This window comes from Neolamprologus brichardi, chromosome 18 (genome assembly GCF_056152115.1).
Source record: "Neolamprologus brichardi isolate AB-2024 chromosome 18, ASM5615211v1, whole genome shotgun sequence".
Taxonomy (NCBI): Eukaryota; Metazoa; Chordata; class Actinopteri; order Cichliformes; family Cichlidae; genus Neolamprologus; species Neolamprologus brichardi.
The window spans coordinates 3343938-3363445 of record NC_142121.1 but is presented as its reverse complement, the minus strand read 5'-3'; the positions used below and the strand labels follow the sequence as shown (position 1 = coordinate 3363445).

The 19508-nt window shown below is 40.7% G+C and overlaps 1 protein-coding gene and 1 pseudogene across 3 annotated transcripts; both read right to left on the bottom strand.

Annotated features, from left to right (window-relative positions):
- Window positions 1-5347: 5347 nt before the first annotated feature.
- Window positions 5348-13395, bottom strand: LOC148097319 (uncharacterized; annotated as a pseudogene).
- Window positions 13396-16051: 2656 nt separating this feature from the next.
- Window positions 16052-18535, bottom strand: LOC148097318 (uncharacterized). Of its 3 annotated transcripts, XM_087832247.1 has the most exons (5): window positions 18338-18535; window positions 17173-17191; window positions 16761-17060; window positions 16554-16628; window positions 16052-16200 (listed from the first exon to the last, which is right to left on the bottom strand). In XM_087832247.1, the coding sequence occupies exons 1-5, from the start codon at window positions 18533-18535 to the stop codon at window positions 16052-16054; spliced, it is 741 nt and encodes a 246-aa protein (XP_087688373.1). The 3 variants fall into 3 exon arrangements, with proteins under 3 accessions (XP_087688373.1, XP_087688375.1, XP_087688374.1); XM_087832249.1 differs by lacking the exon at window positions 16554-16628; XM_087832248.1 differs by lacking the exon at window positions 17173-17191 and having other exon boundaries at window positions 16761-17072; window positions 18400-18535.
- Window positions 18536-19508: the final 973 nt, after the last annotated feature.

The following is a 19508-nucleotide window of genomic DNA, read 5'->3' as shown; positions in this document are numbered from 1 at the left end:
GAGTCAAATTCTTCCAAACTGATGTGCTGGACTGATTATCAGTTACTGCAGGTGCTCCAGCCGAGGAGGAGCAGGAACCAGCAGAACTGCCAAACATCACACACACCACAAATGCCACACTCACAGAGAGACAAAGATAGAAAGCAGAGGGAGGAAAGATAGATGGTGGGTAGGCAGCAGAGGATCAGGGGACCATAACACCATCTTACACAGTTATTAACTAATGAGCTCATTGACTAATCTGAAACATCACTTTGATTTTTCTAACAGCTTCATTGGAATTTCAGCTCACAGTGGATCTGCAACATGAGCAGCTGAAGACCTTCAAGAGACGAACTTGAAGTTTAAACACACAGTTGTACAGAAACTGTGGCAAAATGGTTTAAAGGAAACAATATGAAGTTATCAGAGTGATCATCACAAATCTGATCTCAGCTCAATAAAAAAACAAAAAAAAAACAATTTCACTCTGAAGAGAGGTTGAAGTCTACTGGCTTTCCCCTGTCAGCACATCTTTGAGGGGGTAAAATTAACATCCAGCCTCATGTGTTAGGTTTTTGGTATCACTGTAAAAAGAGCTTTGTCCATGTCAGCTAGTAGTAAATCATCTTTATTTTTAATCAAATTTATAATCAAAGTATAATCCTGATCAATATGTTAAATGACGAATGTCTAATGACGACTTTGGTCATTAGAGCTGGGCGAGTCCCCTCACCCACACCGGCTCTATGTGAACTCTACAGACCAGCTTAACTATAAATCAGCTGCAGATGTGAAACTGGTGATCGTTGGATCTCCACTTTTTAGTGTGTGCATGTTTGTGTGTGGCTGGTGTGTGTTGGTTACCTTTGAGGTGGGGAGCCTTTCGAGGCAGCCTCCCAGGTTTCTGTTGCTCCGATCCAAAATGGAAAAGCTCTCCTGCGGTGACGTGCTGCTGTCGCCACGTCTCGCAGGCCGCACACTCGGCGGCTTGTTTTTAAGTTTTTAAAGTTTGCTCTCACACTGACAGCAGTGATGGACACGTACAGCTTCATGATGGCTGCCAAACACACAAAGAACACGACAGGATCAACAACCTGTTAAACAGTTTTACCAGTTTTCATACAAAATGTCATCTCTGTCATTCTAACTGTAAGCGATCATTAGCTAGATTAGCCACACTGTATTAGAGGGTTGTTGCTAGTTAGCGATGCTGCACACCTGTTACTCCCGTAGTCTTTATGCTTCAATGACTCCACATGTCTCATTTTTTCTTATCCTGTTTTAGACAGAGATGACATCAGCAGCAGACTCCACAGAGACCCAGAGTTACTGTTAGTATCTGAATTATATGGATTTAAACAGTTTTAGATTCAGTTCACACAGAGCGCTCTACAGCCTGGTAACATGGAAAGTTAAATGAAATAAAGCACACTGACAAAAGGTTTCATAGAAGTGTAGTTTGTTCTTTTCATTTAATAACAGGGTCCAAAGTCCACATTATTATCAACAGCTTCATTCACCCTGGGGAACAACAAGTGAAGGTGACCACGAGGACCAAGCTGGGTTTCCTGGGTCCAGAGGTTTGAGAAATGTCCTCCCTTTCATTCATCACAGCTTCTGTTGACCCACGGAGGAAGACTCCTGATGTGTCATTTCAGAAACATCAGGAACTGAAGGTCACCACAGGGATCAAGCAGAACTCGCAACCTTCACCAGCAGCTTCCTCAGAGGGAAATCTTCAGACCTCCACTAGACGCCCAAAATAGGAGATGGACAAATCTGCATTTCATGAGCAGTGTGATAGAGACCTTTACTTTGTGTGATGTTAGAAGTATAGACCCTGTGCACGAGAAAATGCTAACTTCCTGGTTTGAGACCGGATGTGGGGTTGTACATTTCCGGTAGCTTTATTTTGCCGTCAATTGCTATTGCGGAGATGGACGCCAAAACTCGAAAATGGAAAGATCGCTTTAAATTACAAAGAGCAGAAGGTGGGACCGGTCACCATTGCTGTGTCCCGCTGTGTACTGCTGGGGGGAGATTTAACGAGATGTTAAGCTTCCACTCCTTTCCCAAAGATTCTGAATTGCGCGCACAATGGCTGATAAAAATCAGAAGGGACGGCTTCACAGTTACAACCCTGTCTAGAGTGTGTAGTCGGCATTTTGAGACAGGAGAGATCTTCGTGTCTTCCTCTGGGAAGCGTTGTCTTCAGCCGAAAGCTGTTCCCTCTTTATTCCACTGGAATAATTTTTCAAAAAAGACGGAGTGACCCGGAGTTTGGGAGCGCCGGCCTCGACCTGTTGATACCATGGCTATGGCAACCGTAGATTACAACACAGAGGATGAAAACGATGTGTCTGACATGCCCATTACTGGTTGTACTGAGTCTGCTCCAGCCTCCATTCCCCTGAATGAAGACCACGACTATGCACCAAGTCCTTTGATTGTGACCGCATTAAATATGAAACTATGTCACGGGAGATTGAGGAGTTTAGACGGCAGCTTGAGTCGTATCATTTGACCAGAGATGGGCAGTAACGCGTTACTTGTAACGCGTTACTGTAATCTGATTACTTTTTTCAAGTAACGAGTAAAGTAAGGGATTACTATTGCAAAAACGGTAATTAGATTACCGTTACTTTCCCGTAGGAACGCTGCGTTACTGCGTTACTAAAACCATGATTTTCTTGCGAGAATGTCTCATGACAGTGACGTAAGCGAGTGCGACGTGTGTGACAACAGCTGTGTGCAGATCAACAATGGATCATATATCGAGTGCAGAGAGAGTATGAGCGTGCAGCGTTTAAAGCGTGGAAGTACTGACCTTATTTTGAGTTTGATTCCGTAAAAAGTGACAAAAACATTAGTGTCCGTTGTGCGTGGGAAGAAAACTTCTTTTTACAGCGAAAAAACCCCTAAACTTCCAAGCAAGCACCGAGTAGCTACGACGTAATGGGAAACTCACAGAGAAACTGCCGTATCCTTCCACTGACCGCTGCGGCACACCTGCACCAGGATAACCCTCCGCCTACCCTACTCCTGCTTTACAGGTGAAAATAGAGCAAAAGGACCGCTAGTCTTTGACTTTATTTATTTTCTGCTGTGTTTTACTTGCATCTGAAAGAGTGAGTGTAAACACACACACACATATATATATATATATATATATATATATATATATATATATATATATATATATATATATATGATGTGCTGGAATGTGCAGAAAATAGGTTTAAATGTTAAACTAATTTCTTCCAGTCAGAGAATGGTGCATATAATTAAAATTTTGCTTCATGCATAAAGTTAAAAGATTAAAACTAACAAAACAAGTTTTAAAAAGAGACTTTTCCATTCGATTACATTTTGTATGATGGATTATGTAGAAAAAGTAGAATTGGGCTGAAAGATCTATCACTTTATCGCCTATTCAGGTTGTAAATCATGTTTTTAAAAAGTAACTAAGTAACTAAGTAACTAAGTAATTAATTACTTTTGAAAATAAGTAATCAGTAAAGTAACGGGATTACTTTTTTGGGGAAGTAATCAGTAATTAATTACTGATTACTTTTTTCAAGTAACTTGACCAACACTGCATTTGACGCAGGGATTTGTACTGCAGAGATTTTCTCCATCACCTGAGGACATTCGGTACTATACAAGGTAAGAAATCCTGAAGTTTTCAACTAGTGACCCATGGCCTTAATAACATTACCACACAGATATGCATTTTAACACGAGGCTGGAGTTGGAGTTTTTGTTTCTAGCCTCATCACTTTAACAATATTAATGTAACTTACCTCTGATCTGTATTAAATTGACCAATAGAAAGTTGTAATGTCATCTGAAATTTACCAATAGCTGCAGATAAAAAAACTATATTAACATCCACCATTTAAATGCAGATTTCTGTCATATGAGCATTTGATGGTCTTTTGGAATCTAATCCAAGAGGCAACAAGCAGGATGGTGAGGGTCACCAGTGGTCAGAAGAGCCTTTCCACCAGCACAACTTACAAGTCGCACTGCACTTTCAAAGCGCTTATTGGCATGTCCCCCCATGGAGCATTGACATTTGTCTCAGCACTTTTTGAAGGCACCATCAGTGACAAGGAGATTTTCCGTCACTCTGGCATCACCTCCCTCCTGACGCCTGAGATGGATATAATGGTGGACAAAGGGTTTCTGGTAGATGAGCTAGTGCCTGGGAAAGTCCATCGCCCAGCCTTTTTGTCCAAGCAAGCTCAAATGTCAGAGTTGGATGTCCTTAGAACCCAGTCCATTGCACGTCTGAGGGTCCACATGGAGAGGCTCATCAGGAGGGTTGAAGAAAACAAACCTTTTAATAATAATAATAATAATGGATTGGATTTATATAGCGCTTTTCAAGGCACCCAAAGCGCTTTACAATGCCACTATTCATTCACTCTCACATTCACACACTGGTGGAGGCAAACTACAGTTGTAGCCACAGCTGCCCTGGGGCAGACTGACAGAAGCGAGGCTGCCATATCGCGCCATCGGCCCCTCTGGCCATCACCAGTAGGCGGTAGGTTAAGTGTCTTGCCCAAGAACACAACGACCAGGACAGAGAGCCCGGGGATCGAACCGGCATAAACCAAATTTTTCCTCCTCACAAATGATCAATACGAACCTGAATACTTTCAATATCTTTAGAATATTGTTATTATTTTAAATTCATGTATTTAGTTACTCTCCAAGAATGTAAGTAGCAAATCTGTTACTTAAGTAAAATTGATAAACAGCTAACACACCCCCTTTCCTGGATAAAGTTCAATAATAAATCATTTGATGTTTAACTGTTACGCTGCAAATAAAACTGCCTTACTTGTCTATTGCACTGCTCTGTATGCTTCTTATTGACTGCAATAGATTTTCTAAAGATACTAAATACTCTTTCTCTGGGATTCTGAAAATAAAAAACACAGATTTCAAATGATCAACTTTATTTGACATACTTTGAGTTTTATAACAGTAAAGATATCAAATTCTTTTCTACCAAAAAAACCCCATGGTTTGAACACAAACACTGCTGATATTAATACTAACACAAAACTCGTCTGTGTGAACTCTTCACCAAACCTACTTTTACCAACAGCTTTCTATTTCGATCAAAACAAAACAACAAGCAAATAATACAATGGCCCTTGCCCACCATGTAAGTTTATGACATTAAAGTCAGGAATGACAAGCTGCCCATTTATGATACTGCAAGGTATTTGTCCATGTACACGTGAAAATAGAACATATCTATCTTAGGCTTCATTGTCTCCATCAAACCCTCATCCCTCTGTATTCTTTGTATGAAGACATCTTCTCGAGTGGAGACTACAAAATCGCACTAACTCATACCTGTAGTTAGCAGCTGGCCCTGAACTTGCCAATAATAGGCATGTGTTGGATTAAGCTGCAATGTCCCTCTGATGACCTTGAGGTAAGGTGCATCTACATAACTTTTAATGTTTTGACATTTCATTTCTACTAGGCCAAACGGAGGTTGCTCCAAGGGGTTGAAAATGATACCATCGGGTGATGCACCAATCCACGGTGCATCTGGGTGCACCACAAATCCACATTTGTAGTGGTTCACTTGTTTTATCTGACAGTATTCCCAGATCGCATCTGCCTCTAACTCTAAACCCCTCTTCATAGGGCCTGTCTGGTGAGTACCTTTTAAGATGCGTTCAGCCAGCAGCTCTTCAGAGGTTTCCTCACATGACAGATCTCTCTAAAACGAGATGCAGTCACTCGTGGTCTCCGTACATTATACCAATCGGCACACTCACTCTGCTCTTGCGTAGCACATTCTATGCTCTGGGACATTTCCAGCGTCACCTCCAGACTTTTCATGTGCAGCTGTTGCTTCCTGGAACAGACAAACATGGACTCTGATGGTTTCAGTCTGTAGTCCTGCAGTGGCAATGATGGTGGCGGTGGAGCATTATGAAGAGTCTGCGCTTTCTCTTTTGATGGTTGCTGATAAGAAAGTGGACTTCCTTGTTGCACCTTGCCAAAACGTGACTCCACAAGTGGGATATCGTCACTTATTCCCATGGTACAAATCATAGGCCGGTCAGCATCAGAGAAGGTTTGGTACACTTCAGATACTCGTAGAACCGAGAGGTGAGGAAGGTCCCCGTAAAGGCCTTTGTACAGTTTGCTCCTGGATGTTACAGAAAACACACAAACACAAACATTTTAAATTTAAGGGAAATCTACTACAATTACAGGTACAATAATAGCAATATATATATATATATATATATATATATATATATATATATATATGTGTGTGTATATATACATATAAAAAAAAAACACCCAGCACGCCCCTGTGGGCGGTTTATCCTTCAAGCTCGGGTCCTCTACCAGAGGCCTGGGAGCTTGAGGGTCCTGCGCAGTATCTTAGCTGTTCCCAGGACTGCGCTCTTCTGGACAGAGATCTCCGATGTTATTCCCGGGATCTGCTGGAGCCACTCGCCTAGCTTGGGAGTCACCGCACCTAGTGCTCCGATTACCACGGGGACCACTGTTACCTTCACCCTCCACATCCTCTCGAGCTCTTCTCTGAGCCCTTGGTATTTCTCCAGCTTCTCTTGTTCCTTCTTCCTGATATTGCTGTCATTCGGAACCGCTACATCGATCACTACGGCCGTCTTCTTCTGTTTGTCTACCACCACTATGTCCGGTTGGTTAGCCACCACCATTTTGTCCGTCTGTATCTGGAAGTCCCACAGGATCTTAGCTCGGTCATTCTCCACCACCCTTGGGGGCATTTCCCATTTTGACCTCGGGACTTCCAGGTTAACCTTCCTCTCGTGTTAGGGTCGGCACCGACCCATTTTAAATTTCAAATGCATAAAAAAAATCACAAACATTTGTTTATTGTATCAAGGCTTTTTGACTTTGTCAGGAACCTCTATTTCTACAAAATAAAACAAAAAAAATATTTTCACTAAATTATAAAATGCCCTAGTTGATATTATGACCTTTGTGTTGTTAGGGTCGGTTTCGACACAGGTATAATATTATGAGTATAAAGCAATAATTAAAGCCAAAACTGAAATCATAAGTGCACTGTCAGCTAAAACATTGACAGCAAGCTCCTCTCCTAATCATATGAGCTTTAGGGGATTCTTATTTTGCGTGTTTTTTGCAGTATACCTGCACAAAAACAAAACAAAATAAAGACGGGACATGTCAAGAATTCACTCATTTGAGTGGCTATTTGACTTCCAGAGTGCACATTTACAATTTGCAGCATACAAAAATGAGAAGAAGATTCACAGTGAGCCAAGTTCTGCATCATATTTTTGGTGAAAATGAAGGAGAGGACACAGAGCAGCATAGAGATTCAGATGGGCAGGTTTCTAGGAGGAAGACAATGTGGACTATCATCCAGAAGACACAGACACATCTGATCATTTTCTGGGCAACGATGTCACTTCACACATTTGATATCATTTTGATTCAGGAGTCCTCAGATTTGACAACAGAGAGACCAGACCGAGGTCTGACAAGCTTGCTCCCATCAGGGATGTCTGGGAGAGATGGGTGCGGCTTCTTCCCCTCATGTTCATCCCAGGGCCAGAGGTAACAGTGGATGAACGTCTTGTCCACTTTTCGAGGAAAATGCCCCTACCGGCAATACATACCCAGTAAGCCAGGAAAATACGGCAGAAAAATCTGGGAAGCCTGTGATGCAAAAACCAACTATGGCTGGAATGTACAGATTTTCACAGTCAAAGCTGTGAGTGGCACCCCTGAGAAGAAACAATGAAAATGTGTGGTCCTCGATATGACCACTGGACTGCAGGATCACAATATCAGCTGTAATATTTTATTTTATTTTTTACCAGATATGACCTCGGACAAGAACTTCAAAAAGGGAACTTCACAAAGATGTAGCTGTATCATTGGGAAGTGATAAAAAGCCCACAATTACCCACGACTATAACCAAAAGAAAGGAGGAGTGGACTTTTTCTTTTTTTCAGTTTATATTAAAGGTCTACTGCTAAAAAACAACAATTTTTTTTTGTCTTTTCTTGATGTAAATATCTATGGGTCGAAATTGACCCGTAACACCATAGATGTCATTTTAGTAATTAATCTTAAAATGAAAAAAATCAATAAAACAGATTTATTTAAGAGATGTGTCCTATACCCCTCAGTAATAGTCAGGTAACACAAAAACCTTTTATTTATTAATATGATTCTCTTGAGGTTAATTTTACAATTTTTTTCAATTGAAATCGAGGGGTATAGTGACAAAAAAAGACCCACAGGCCCACACCAAAAGCATTAAAACCAACATTTTCATGGATAAGGAAGCCTAACATGATAACCAAGAGATGAGAAACAAATTGGATGATCACTTATTGTTTTTAGTGTATTTTATAACTGATTTAATTCACGGGTCAAAACTGACCCGTTAACATAAGAGATGATAACAGAAAGCTAACACAAGAGGAGGGTTAAACTCGGCACAGATGTTCCTGTACACTATTCCGGCCACGTGGTTATGGCGTTCCATGTATGCCTTGCCTGCTAGCATCTTGCACCCTGCTGTTATGTGCTGTATTGTCTCTGGGGCATCTTTACACAGCCTGCACCTGGGGTCTTGCCTGGTGTGATAGACCCCAGCCTCTATGGATCTTGTACTCAGAGCTTGTGCTTGTGCTGCCATGATTAGTGCCTCTGTGCTATCTTTCAGTCCAGCCACTGGTAGGATTTCTGGATATCAGCCACCTCCTCTTTTTTCTTGGGTTTCTGCTTCCTGAGGTATTCACTGAGCACGCTGTCAGTTGGGGCCATCTTCGTGATGTATTCTTGGATGTTCGTTGTCTCATCCTGGGTCGGGCCCTGGTGCTGTCCAACTCTTCATACTGGAGACCCTTTCTTGGATATCTGCCACTGTGATGGTTACTGGACCCTGTTCAGGGAGGTCGCTATGGTCTGCCCTCAGATCCACTAGCCACTGATCGCAATCCATTCGATCCGGCATTGCCGGAATGGATTGCGTCCTTCTCCCCTATGTTCTTCCAGTATTGCTCCGTCTCCAGCCTTGGTGGTGCTGTTCTCTTATTATTGTTCCCTTGCCACTGAGAGTACACCTTTACTGGTTCTGTGGAGAACAGCTGGTTTATTCTCCTGCCTTCTATCTCTCTGGTGTACCTCCTCAAGCGGCTGGCCAAGGCTGTGAGTCTTTGCTTGGCAGTTTCCAAGGCCTCAGGTATGGACAGCTTGCTGTATTTCTTATGCACCTTCTTTGTCACACCTTCTGCAACTCGTTAGTTGGCTAACCTCCCTCTGTGCTACTTTGATCTTGCCCTCTAGCCTCCTTCTCCATGGAGGGTACTGCCCCTTGTTCAACTTGTAGCCAAGCATCTCACTGATCACTGCTGCCGTATTGTAGATCAGCTTGTTAGTGTCGGTAATCGTGGTTGTAGGTATTGTCCGTAGTGTTGCATTAACATCATCTAGCAGACCTTCTGAGGGTACTTCACGTAATCTTGGCTTGGTAACCGGCTTCGGGGGATCCAGGTTTCAAGCTTGGCCATGATCCTATATTTCAGGTCAGTTCCTCTCGCACTCAACGATCCTTCTCCTACCGCACTTGGGGCTTTGTACCCAATCTCGTCCTGACTCCTCCTTGCTGTAGCATTTATGTTGTACCTCGTCAATCTCTAGCTGTCGAATGTTTCGAATGTTGGAACACTGAGCTACTAGTTGTTTCGCCGTCATTGTGGATGTTGGGTATCGAAGAATCCATAGGTCCCTCATCCTATTCATGTAGCCCCATCCGCCGGGGTTACTTGTGTAGTAGCATTCCAACATCAATCTTGCCCACCGATGCCTTCCAGTAGACCACTTCTCGTCAGGTGCCCTGGTTCCTCAACACTTGACGCGGACCTTGTTGATCCGGGCGACGTCCAAGCCGGCATGCCTTCATATTTATCTGTCTCGCTCATGTCTGCGGTAGGCTCGCTTAGCATAGGGGGTCTAGCCTTAGGACCCTTACTGGATACAGACGCCCCAGGCAGGAATCGAACCTGCAATCCTCTGCTCCAAAGGCGTGTAGTCTAACCACTACGCTATCCACCATAACTCTGGGCTTATGCCACTGTTGTTCACCTTTAGTGCAGCTCAATATCGGGGGAACGACTTGGACTTTCAACTGCGAATAGTGTGCAGATTGAAACAGAAGAGCAACACAATGCACAGAGCTTTTCCAGCCTTGCACGTGCAGGAGAAATGCAGCAGTTGCACCTGCAGCGAATCTTTGTGGACCACCTACAAAGTACAATATTTCAATGTATTTAATGTCCTCAATTAATATCCTTAGAAAGTATTATCCATATTTGCCCGATGCATTTATTTCTGAACACCTCCCTGATATGGCAGCCTGACATGATCCTATGATACATTATGCACTATATACACTAAACACAATTTCACACTGCCTCTTTTTCATGATCATACGCTGAGTTTGTGAGATTTCTCTGTTTTCCTCATAGACCTGAAGCACTCTGCCCTGACCACCACCTCTCCTGAGCCCTGATCTTTGTCAGACACTGCAGAAAAACAACAATTTCAGTAAAGTTAGTAATAGAATAACGTGTCAGTTGGTAAGTATAAGCATAGAAACTGTAACATAAACATATATATACCCTTGAAGCAGACATTCTCATAAAAAAAATCAAATGATAAGTTTTGATGTTTGATGAGTGTAGATTGATTGGTTAAACAGGCAAATGTTCAGCATGCAAACTACGGGTGAACAATAGTGATGCCAGATGCTTCCCCCATTATGTCGATATTAGCGAGCACAGTTAAATACACACATACACAGCATGTCAACAAAACGTGAAAAAGCCCTTTATAAAAATAAATAAATGAATGATTGCTGTTAAGGGTCTCTACATATTAGTATTTCCGAAGGATATGTTGTGACTTACCTTCAAAATTATACAGATACTGACAAATATAAAATTTGAATCCCTTTTCTCTTTTGTTCTGAGGCACTGGGGAAAAAATATCGACAAGTCGATGAACATCATTTACAGATATATTGGGTAAATGACCAAGATATCTATAGAAATGTAAATCGCTGCTTAATTCATTCATTTGGTTAACTTGTTTAAGACCGTAAACAAGGAGCGAATAGGACACCAGAAACAAAGCTCCCCACAGGAGTTTCTGCACCGGAAGTAGCATATGCTAACGTGCACATAGTCTATTCACATCATCCTCAGATGAAGCACAGAGACTCTGGACTTTTACATAATGATGTTATATTCAGTCCTGTAGAAAGTTACATATTTAAAATATATATTATCCTTTCTGGTTACTCTGGTATGAAGGACTCTGAATGACTTCATGGTAAAGAACACAATATTGGCAAAACACAGTGTGTGAATTCCAGATTAAAGTTTTTAGTTCAACATACAAGTGACGACCTTTGACCTTCATCAGGTTTTGTGTCAGAGAAAATCTCACTTCATGCAGCTGACTACATTCAGTGTTTAAAACAGAAGCTGTGCAGGTCTGAGATCAGCAACTTTCTGAAACACCAAACTGAGTTAATATTTATGCTCCTATAGTGACACAGTTACATGGATGATTAATCCCTTTGACTTTTTGTCTTTAACTTTATCAATAAAACAGCTGCAGCTTCCACTGACAAAGAGTGAACATGTAGGATGATGTGTGTGATGTCACTGGGTGGTGCTGAGGGCAGCTCCTAAAATCACAAAGAGAACAGAATCATCACAAACTGTGAAAGTTTATCCATCAAACCTGAAGTAAAGCTGACTCTTCTCTGTCCTCACACACTTCAGGATCTGAAGTTCTACAGTTCTGCTGACAGCTGATAGATGAGCTGTTTGTTAAAAAAGACAAAGTCTTATATACTAACACATTATCCAGTATAATATTTACCTTTGAGTCATTGGTGCTTTTTAAATGGAGACCTCAAAGATGAGATGATGAGCAAGTTTCCAGTCCTGGTTCAGTCTGCTGAGTATTGGACAACATATATTATTTATCTCTAAGGATGGAAGATGTACAGAGTACTGCACATGTAACTTTGTGAACAAGACTCATTAAGAATAAATCAGACTGATTTTTAACCTGAATATTTCAAACAAATTCAGTAGAGAAAAATCTATAAATAAATAAACAGTCTGGAACAAAATCCCAGAAACTTCCTGTGATTAAATGACTAAGATTCAATTTGAGGAAATGTGAAGTTATGTGAGTTAAAACTGGTGAACGAGAGTGTTTTACATGGAATCACTTTTTCTGCTGTTAAATCTGTGTGTTTGATCCAGTCAGACTCTGATTCTTCTTCAGCAGCGATGCTGCAAATGAAATTAAGCAGCCAGAGCTGCTCAAATGTGATTGGTCAGGAAACAAAAGGAGAAAGCACAAATCCTGTCCTTTTATTCCAGATTTGACATATTCAGATACAAAATCTATTTTTTCTATCAGAGAGAAAAGACGGTGACAGAAAGATGAGGCACCGTGACTGATTCATCCTCTATAAACATCCACAGGAAACTGATGGAAATCTGTCCAACAACATCAGCGTCCTAATGAGCCGCTGCTAGAAGGACAAAATCCTGACCTGACATCAGTCCAAGTGTCTGGTTAAATGTACTGAAAGGTGTTAAACAACAAGTGCTGCTGGAAGAGTTTTCATGAAGAGAACATTAACACTGTGAATGAGGGATGGACTTTGATTCAGTTTGACACAATCTGTTTTTCTTTCACTTTGAATAAATGTTTTTGTGGGACTGAGGATACATTTGTTTCCATTTGGAAGTTTGATGTCATCTGTTCCTCTTGTTTCTGTCTTAAAACAGGATGAAAAATCTGTTCAAAACAGAAATAAATAGAATTGAATTTCTGACAGCAGTAAATAAAAATCGTCCCTGAGCTCAGTATGTTTGTGACTCTGAGATGGAGGTGAAACATGTGAAGCTGGGCTGTGGTTTACTGCTCTCTTCCTGTCACAGACACTGTTTGACATCTGTTCATCTGTTGGTTTTTGTTCAGGCTGCAGGGATCATTTCTCACTGTGGGGCCCAACAGTTACAGTAGTAGGTGGCTGAATGATCGAGTTTAACTTTCTCTATTTTCAAATCACAGCCACTGTCGGTTCTCAAAGCTGAGAAATCATTTTTTTGAGGATGATTATAATGTGAAACTTGACCATCACTCCTGTCAATATAAAGAATGATCAAAAATGTTTCTCCTTCTTTCTTTTGGTACCAGCGAACATAGCTGCCGTCATCACACTTTTCAGTTCCACAGCTGAAGGAGACACTTTCTCCAACTCTCCTGGTCAATGTTAAATCCTCCTGAATCAGCTGTTCTGCTGCCATGGTAACCAGTGCTGTAGAGACACAGACAGATAGATGAAGGTTAGTGTGACAGTGTTTGTTACAGGTTGACTTTGTTGGCTCCTGATTGGCTGGAAACACTCACCTGAACACAGACAGCACAGAGCAGCAGCTGGGAGGAAAAGCATTTTGTGCAGTGGTGTTTCCTCTGGTGAACCTGGGGAGAAGTGGCGCTCTGATGCAGCTGAGGCCAAACAAGGACGAGCTGCGAGATCAGACGAGGGCCACGTGGTTTCTAACAGGTCCTCAAAGCTCCCATCAGCCCCTGCGGCCCACAGATAAGACTGCTGCTGCTGATTGACAGCTCAGCTGAAGCTGCTGTGGTTTCATCGTCTTCATTTCAATCTGACAGCAGATCCAAAAATCTGGGTCACATGATGCACAAACACTCAGAAACATTCATGTTGCTGTGAATTTAGTAACACACACTGTTATCTGTGGTTTAACAGCTGTGATGAAAACACTAAATATACAAACTAAATATAACTAAACTATAAATAAATAGAAAAATAAAAATAATAATATGGTTCAATATTTTAAAAGTTCATAAATTGCACACAAAGTAGTTAAAAAAACAAAATCATATATAAGAACATTTAGAGTAAAAATCTTCTTTGAAACAAACACATGTGGTTCTGTTGTGTGTTTAAAATATGTGCACACTGTGCTTCTTTCCCACATCTTCTAATGTGTTTTGTTCCAGGTTGGTTTCAGACTGAAGGATTCATTAAAGCCTTTTTAAGAATCATTCAAATGATGATCATCAATTCTAATATCTATAAACAGTAATAAAAACAGGGCTGTGTTTCACGTCAGCTTCATTTATTTGTAGCCACGGTTAGATTTCATTTGCAGTAGGCAGTCATCCACCTTTACACACACATTTACACAACAGTACAAAAGTACTTTTTGATTCATGAAAGAGAAATAAGACAAATGTTGCCTTTGTATCATCTCTGATATGGAAGGTCTCATTTGAAGATGTGAGTGAAGGACACAAATCTTTTGATCTGGTGTTGTTCTACATTTTAGGACTAAAAGACAGAAGGAAGAAAGTGAAAGTGACTGTGCGAGGGGTTGAAGTCATGAAGTCAAGTGGAGGCCGCTGACTGCTGTTACTTTCTGCTGTACAGCTTAAACAGGGACTCACAGTCAGCCTGCTAGAACATTTGGATGAAGAGAAAAAGGAGGAAAAAGACTTTGAGGGAAAAATCCAATAAGATCAGCATGTTTTTAATGTGGGAATACAACAGTTTCCTCCACCATGACACACACTGGAGCCTCTTTTTGCTCACAGCTTCACTCTTTGTCTCAAAGTTCAGTTTGGAGGCCAAAATTGTTGCAACACATTTGTAAGTTTGCACTAATTTCACTGTGTGACCCTTAATGGATGTAATCAAAGAATCAGTCAGTGAAATATGAAGCTGTGCTGTAAGTTTGGAGGAGAAAAGTGTCTCAGTGACTTTAATGAGGTGAACACATGAATACAGAGCACTGACTGACACGTACAGACTCCTTTAATGAGTCGCACACATTTTTGGGACTTCATTAAATGTCAAAAATGACACAACACAAACCTGCGAGCACATTATTGTCTGTTTGCTGTTTGTGTGCTTTGTTTCCTGTTATGATAGCAGGCATACAGCCATGTTCTCAATGTCTCAGCTATCATTGATTATTTCTGCTTTTCCTCTTCTATTAGGCACTTCAACTCAATGAATGACACACAGAAAGATTTCATGACTGTGTTCTTCAAAATAAGGACAATATGTTATCTGCATCTGAATGACTCATGTTGCCTTGTTTCTACTTTCTTTGCATATTTCTGCTTGTTGGAAACGATTTTCTGAATCATTCAGTAGTTTTTGTAATAATAAGGACATTTAGCAACACTTCAAAATGATTCTCCAACATTTGCTGTTCAGACTTGATCTGTTCTTACGTGTGTGATATCCAGAATGAAAAACTCAGCTCAGCTAATAAAATGGGAGCTGAGCAGACTGCAGGGGCTTCATGGTCTCTCCTTTGAGTCCATGAAAGTTCATTTGTCAGCTCTGAGTTGAGGATTTGAGCTGTTTCTCTCACAGGTGAAGAACACAGATGCTTCCTGGAATCATTCTTGAAGCAGAGTTCATGCTTGTAACTGTCATTGTGTTATTAAAGTGAAAAGCCACAGCTAACGGTGTGGAGGCTGCAGAGCAGAAAGCCACACAGCCCGTCTGCTGCAGGAAGTTTGGATACAGTCAGTTTGTGCTTCACTCACACGGCTTGTTGTTCATCACACAATGAAAGTAGAATCAAACTCTTCATCTTGAAATCTTTATTATTCACACAAACACAACTACACTGTTTGACATTTGAAAATCAAACAAAAACAAATCAAACTGAAAACTTGTGATAAAAATATTCCTGATGATTTTTGTTACTACAATAAAAGTCACAATAAGTACAAAAAGAATTCTAACTCAGAGCAACAATACATGTAAAGATGGATTTATTTCAGATGATCTTCTAACTGTTGAAGAAAAAGGCAAAATAAGCACAACACATCATAACGAACATTTGTGAACACTGATCAAAGTGATGAATGAGATGAATTGATGAGATCTGATGGTGAGAAAAGGCGAGCAGGAAACAGTCAGTCAGCATGTGTGCAGTTGGTGGACGCTCCCTTGTTTGTGAGCATCATCAGCAGAGAGAGTCCACAGCAGTACACCAGACTCTTCACTATCAGCACTGTGTACAGCAGGCAGAGCAGCTTCACCCTGCACTGAGACTGGAAGGACACTGAAGGACAGACAGACACAAAGAGACAGACAGACAGTCGGGTTATTCCTCTCAGATCAAGGAGAAAAAGTCCAAATAGAAACAGTCACAGCTTCTTCTTCAAGTGGATGAATTGATGTAGTGTTTGTGTCCACTTGGGGGCAGAAGAACTCCACAAGCAGCTAACAAACTGATCTCTGACATATTATGGTCTGTCTGCTGTTTGGTGCTGAGCAGCTAGTGTACAGTGGCTTTATCAGAGCTTGTTGGATGAAGATTTGATCAATTAGTGCAACTTTAAGACCCTAAACTTGTTCCAGCTCCCTCATTGGACATTGGAGCTGTCCATGCAGAGAGGCAGCAGGTGATCTTACAGTCAGCTGGCTGCAGAGCTGGCAGGTCTGCTGGCTCTCTCTCTGGAGGACAGGAGGCTGCTGGAGCTGGAAGCTCTGAAACAGAAAAGGAGTCAAATGTTTGGAGCTGCAGTGAGAAATGTCAGTCCTCTGCTGCTCTGCTCTCTTTGACAGCATCTCCACATGAAGCTGAATCACTGCTCAACACAGTCACCAAGCCTTCATTACCTTGTTGTGTTTGGGCCTCCACTGTGCCCCCCTCGTGCTTCACCCAGCAGCTGTATTTATATGTGTCAGAATCGCTCCCATCAACCATCCTGATGGCAATGGTGCGTCCCGACTCTCTGAGCTCCAGCTGCTCTCCCTCAGCAGGGGGCAGCTCCTCCGCTTCTCCGCCGTTCTTCTTCTGTCTTTTCCAGGAGAACTGGACCAGAGGAGGAAACATGGCTGAGGCCACACACAGCAGGGAGCTGTTCCCCTCCAGGTGGGCTCTGGATGCTGCTGGGTACACGCTCACCACGGGCTTCACTACCTGCTCATCTGAAGTTTGACAGCAGCAACAAGCAGCACAGACACACATTCACACAGTCAGCAGCAGCTTCCAGCACTGCACTGCATTCAGTCTGATCCTGGAAACTACATGGACTCTGATCACTAAACTACTCATCAATACAGCACAAAGTTCACTACATACACTGGATTCAGCTTCATATCAAACACAGTCATCACCTCATGTCATCATGGCTCACATGACGAACACTCAGTGTGTCTTTACATCATGAAATAAAATATTGGTTTGCTGATATTTTAATATATTATTTATCACAAATGTACGCATATATAGATTTGTCTTCAAACTATTTAAATTATATTTTCCATCTTAAACACAAGTTTTACCAGAGATATTAATAATTCAACATGATTTAATTCCAGCAATGAAATTTCCACTTTTGTATCCGTTTTTAAACAGGTGTTTTATTCATGTTTTAATCAATACTATACTTCTTTCACAGACTTCACAATCCTTAAAAATGTTATTGGAATAATTTGAAGGGCACTACATCTATTATTTAGTTTGATTATTGTGTTTTTATTTTGTTTTGATTATATACGGTGTATGTTTGAATTGATGCACAAATTAAATGTAATTAAGCTGCAATTTGAATGAGAATTAAATACCTTTTTTCAACAGTATAAATTAATTCATCATTATTTATAATATAAAATCTAAAGAATCTGAAACATCATGAAAAGTATTTTTCTGAAGAAATATTTACTGAAATATGACCATTGCTGATTTTTTTCTTCATTTCTAATTTAGACTGACAAATCAAACAAGCAAGAAACACAAACATGACTTTAACAATTTCATATTTTGTTGTTTGATCTATATTATTTATTATTTATATTTTTTCTTCACTGTTTAAACTCTTTTTGTGTCCCTAATCAGTATCCATGTCAATTTATATATTAATATATTTAAAAAAAATCACCAAAAGAATCTATCTTTGAATATTAAAAACATGTTTACATTTTCATTTATATTTACAAATGTACTACTGTATTATTTTAACATCAAATATGATCTTGTGTTAAAAACCAGCAGAATCACTGAGAGGATCAAATCCTAAATATTTGTAACATCACTAATATTTGCAGAAATAAAGAATAACTTTAGTTGTTCAGTGAGATTTCAACATGTTTTCAGAGATTATTGAGCTTTTCTTCTGTAACAATGGCTGCAGATGAATTCTCTACTAATGATGAAAAACTAACATGTAAAGCCTGAAGCAGCAGAAACTGACTTTAAACACATTTTCAGCTTCTACAATAAAACAACTGAAGGAAAATAAATGTTTGTTCTTACCTGTTACAGACAGTTTAGTTCCAGAGCCAAAGATGAAGCTCCATCCTCCCACAGTGAGAAAGACTGCTACAAAAACCTGTCTGCTGTTGAACGTGTCAGCTGAGGTGAATGAGTCCAAATGAGGAAGCAGGATCATATTTCAGCTCCATGATGTGTTTCTCTAATGTTCATATCAACATGACTGTCTCTTCTTCTCTTTTCTTTTAGCCACACTAGCAGCACGGCTCTGATGTTAATGTCAGTCTGTTGGTCAGTCCACTACTTTAGTCCACATGAAAATAGAAAATCACTATATAAGCACCAGTCCATTTATCCCATCAATGATGCCACCACTACAATGAAACATCTGCTGATAGTATCATGGTTTGGCCCATCTGGCTCACCATCATTAATCACACAATCAATTTTGAATTATAGCAGCAAATTCTGAAGAAAACTATCAGAACATGTGTCTGTGAACTGAATCTCAGGAGAAAGTGGGCCATGCAGCACCACAATGACACAAACCAGTCAAGTTTGTTTTCTTTGTTCCAAATAATGTTGAGAGAAAAATAATCCAGTGAATCCAGCGAGTGATGTGATGACTCTCTGATATATTGTTATGTCCTGCACAGTTTACTCTGTTTTGTGCAGCTTGATGGAGCTTCTTGAAAAAGTAAAAGCTGCTCTGTGTCAAAAATGGAGTCAAATTCTTCCAAACTGATGTGCTGGACTGATTATCAGTTACTGCAGGTGCTCCAGCCGAGGAGGAGCAGGAACCAGCAGAACTGCCAAACATCACACACACCACAAATGCCACACTCACAGAGAGACAAAGATAGAAAGCAGAGGGAGGAAAGATAGATGGTGGGTAGGCAGCAGAGGATCAGGGGACCATAACACCATCTTACACAGTTATTAACTAATGAGCTCATTGACTAATCTGAAACATCACTTTGATTTTTCTAACAGCTTCATTGGAATTTCAGCTCACAGTGGATCTGCAACATGAGCAGCTGAAGACCTTCAAGAGACGAACTTGAGGTTTAAACACACAGTTGTACAGAAACTGTGGCAAAATGGTTTAAAGGAAACAATATGAAGTTATCAGAGTGATCATCACAAATCTG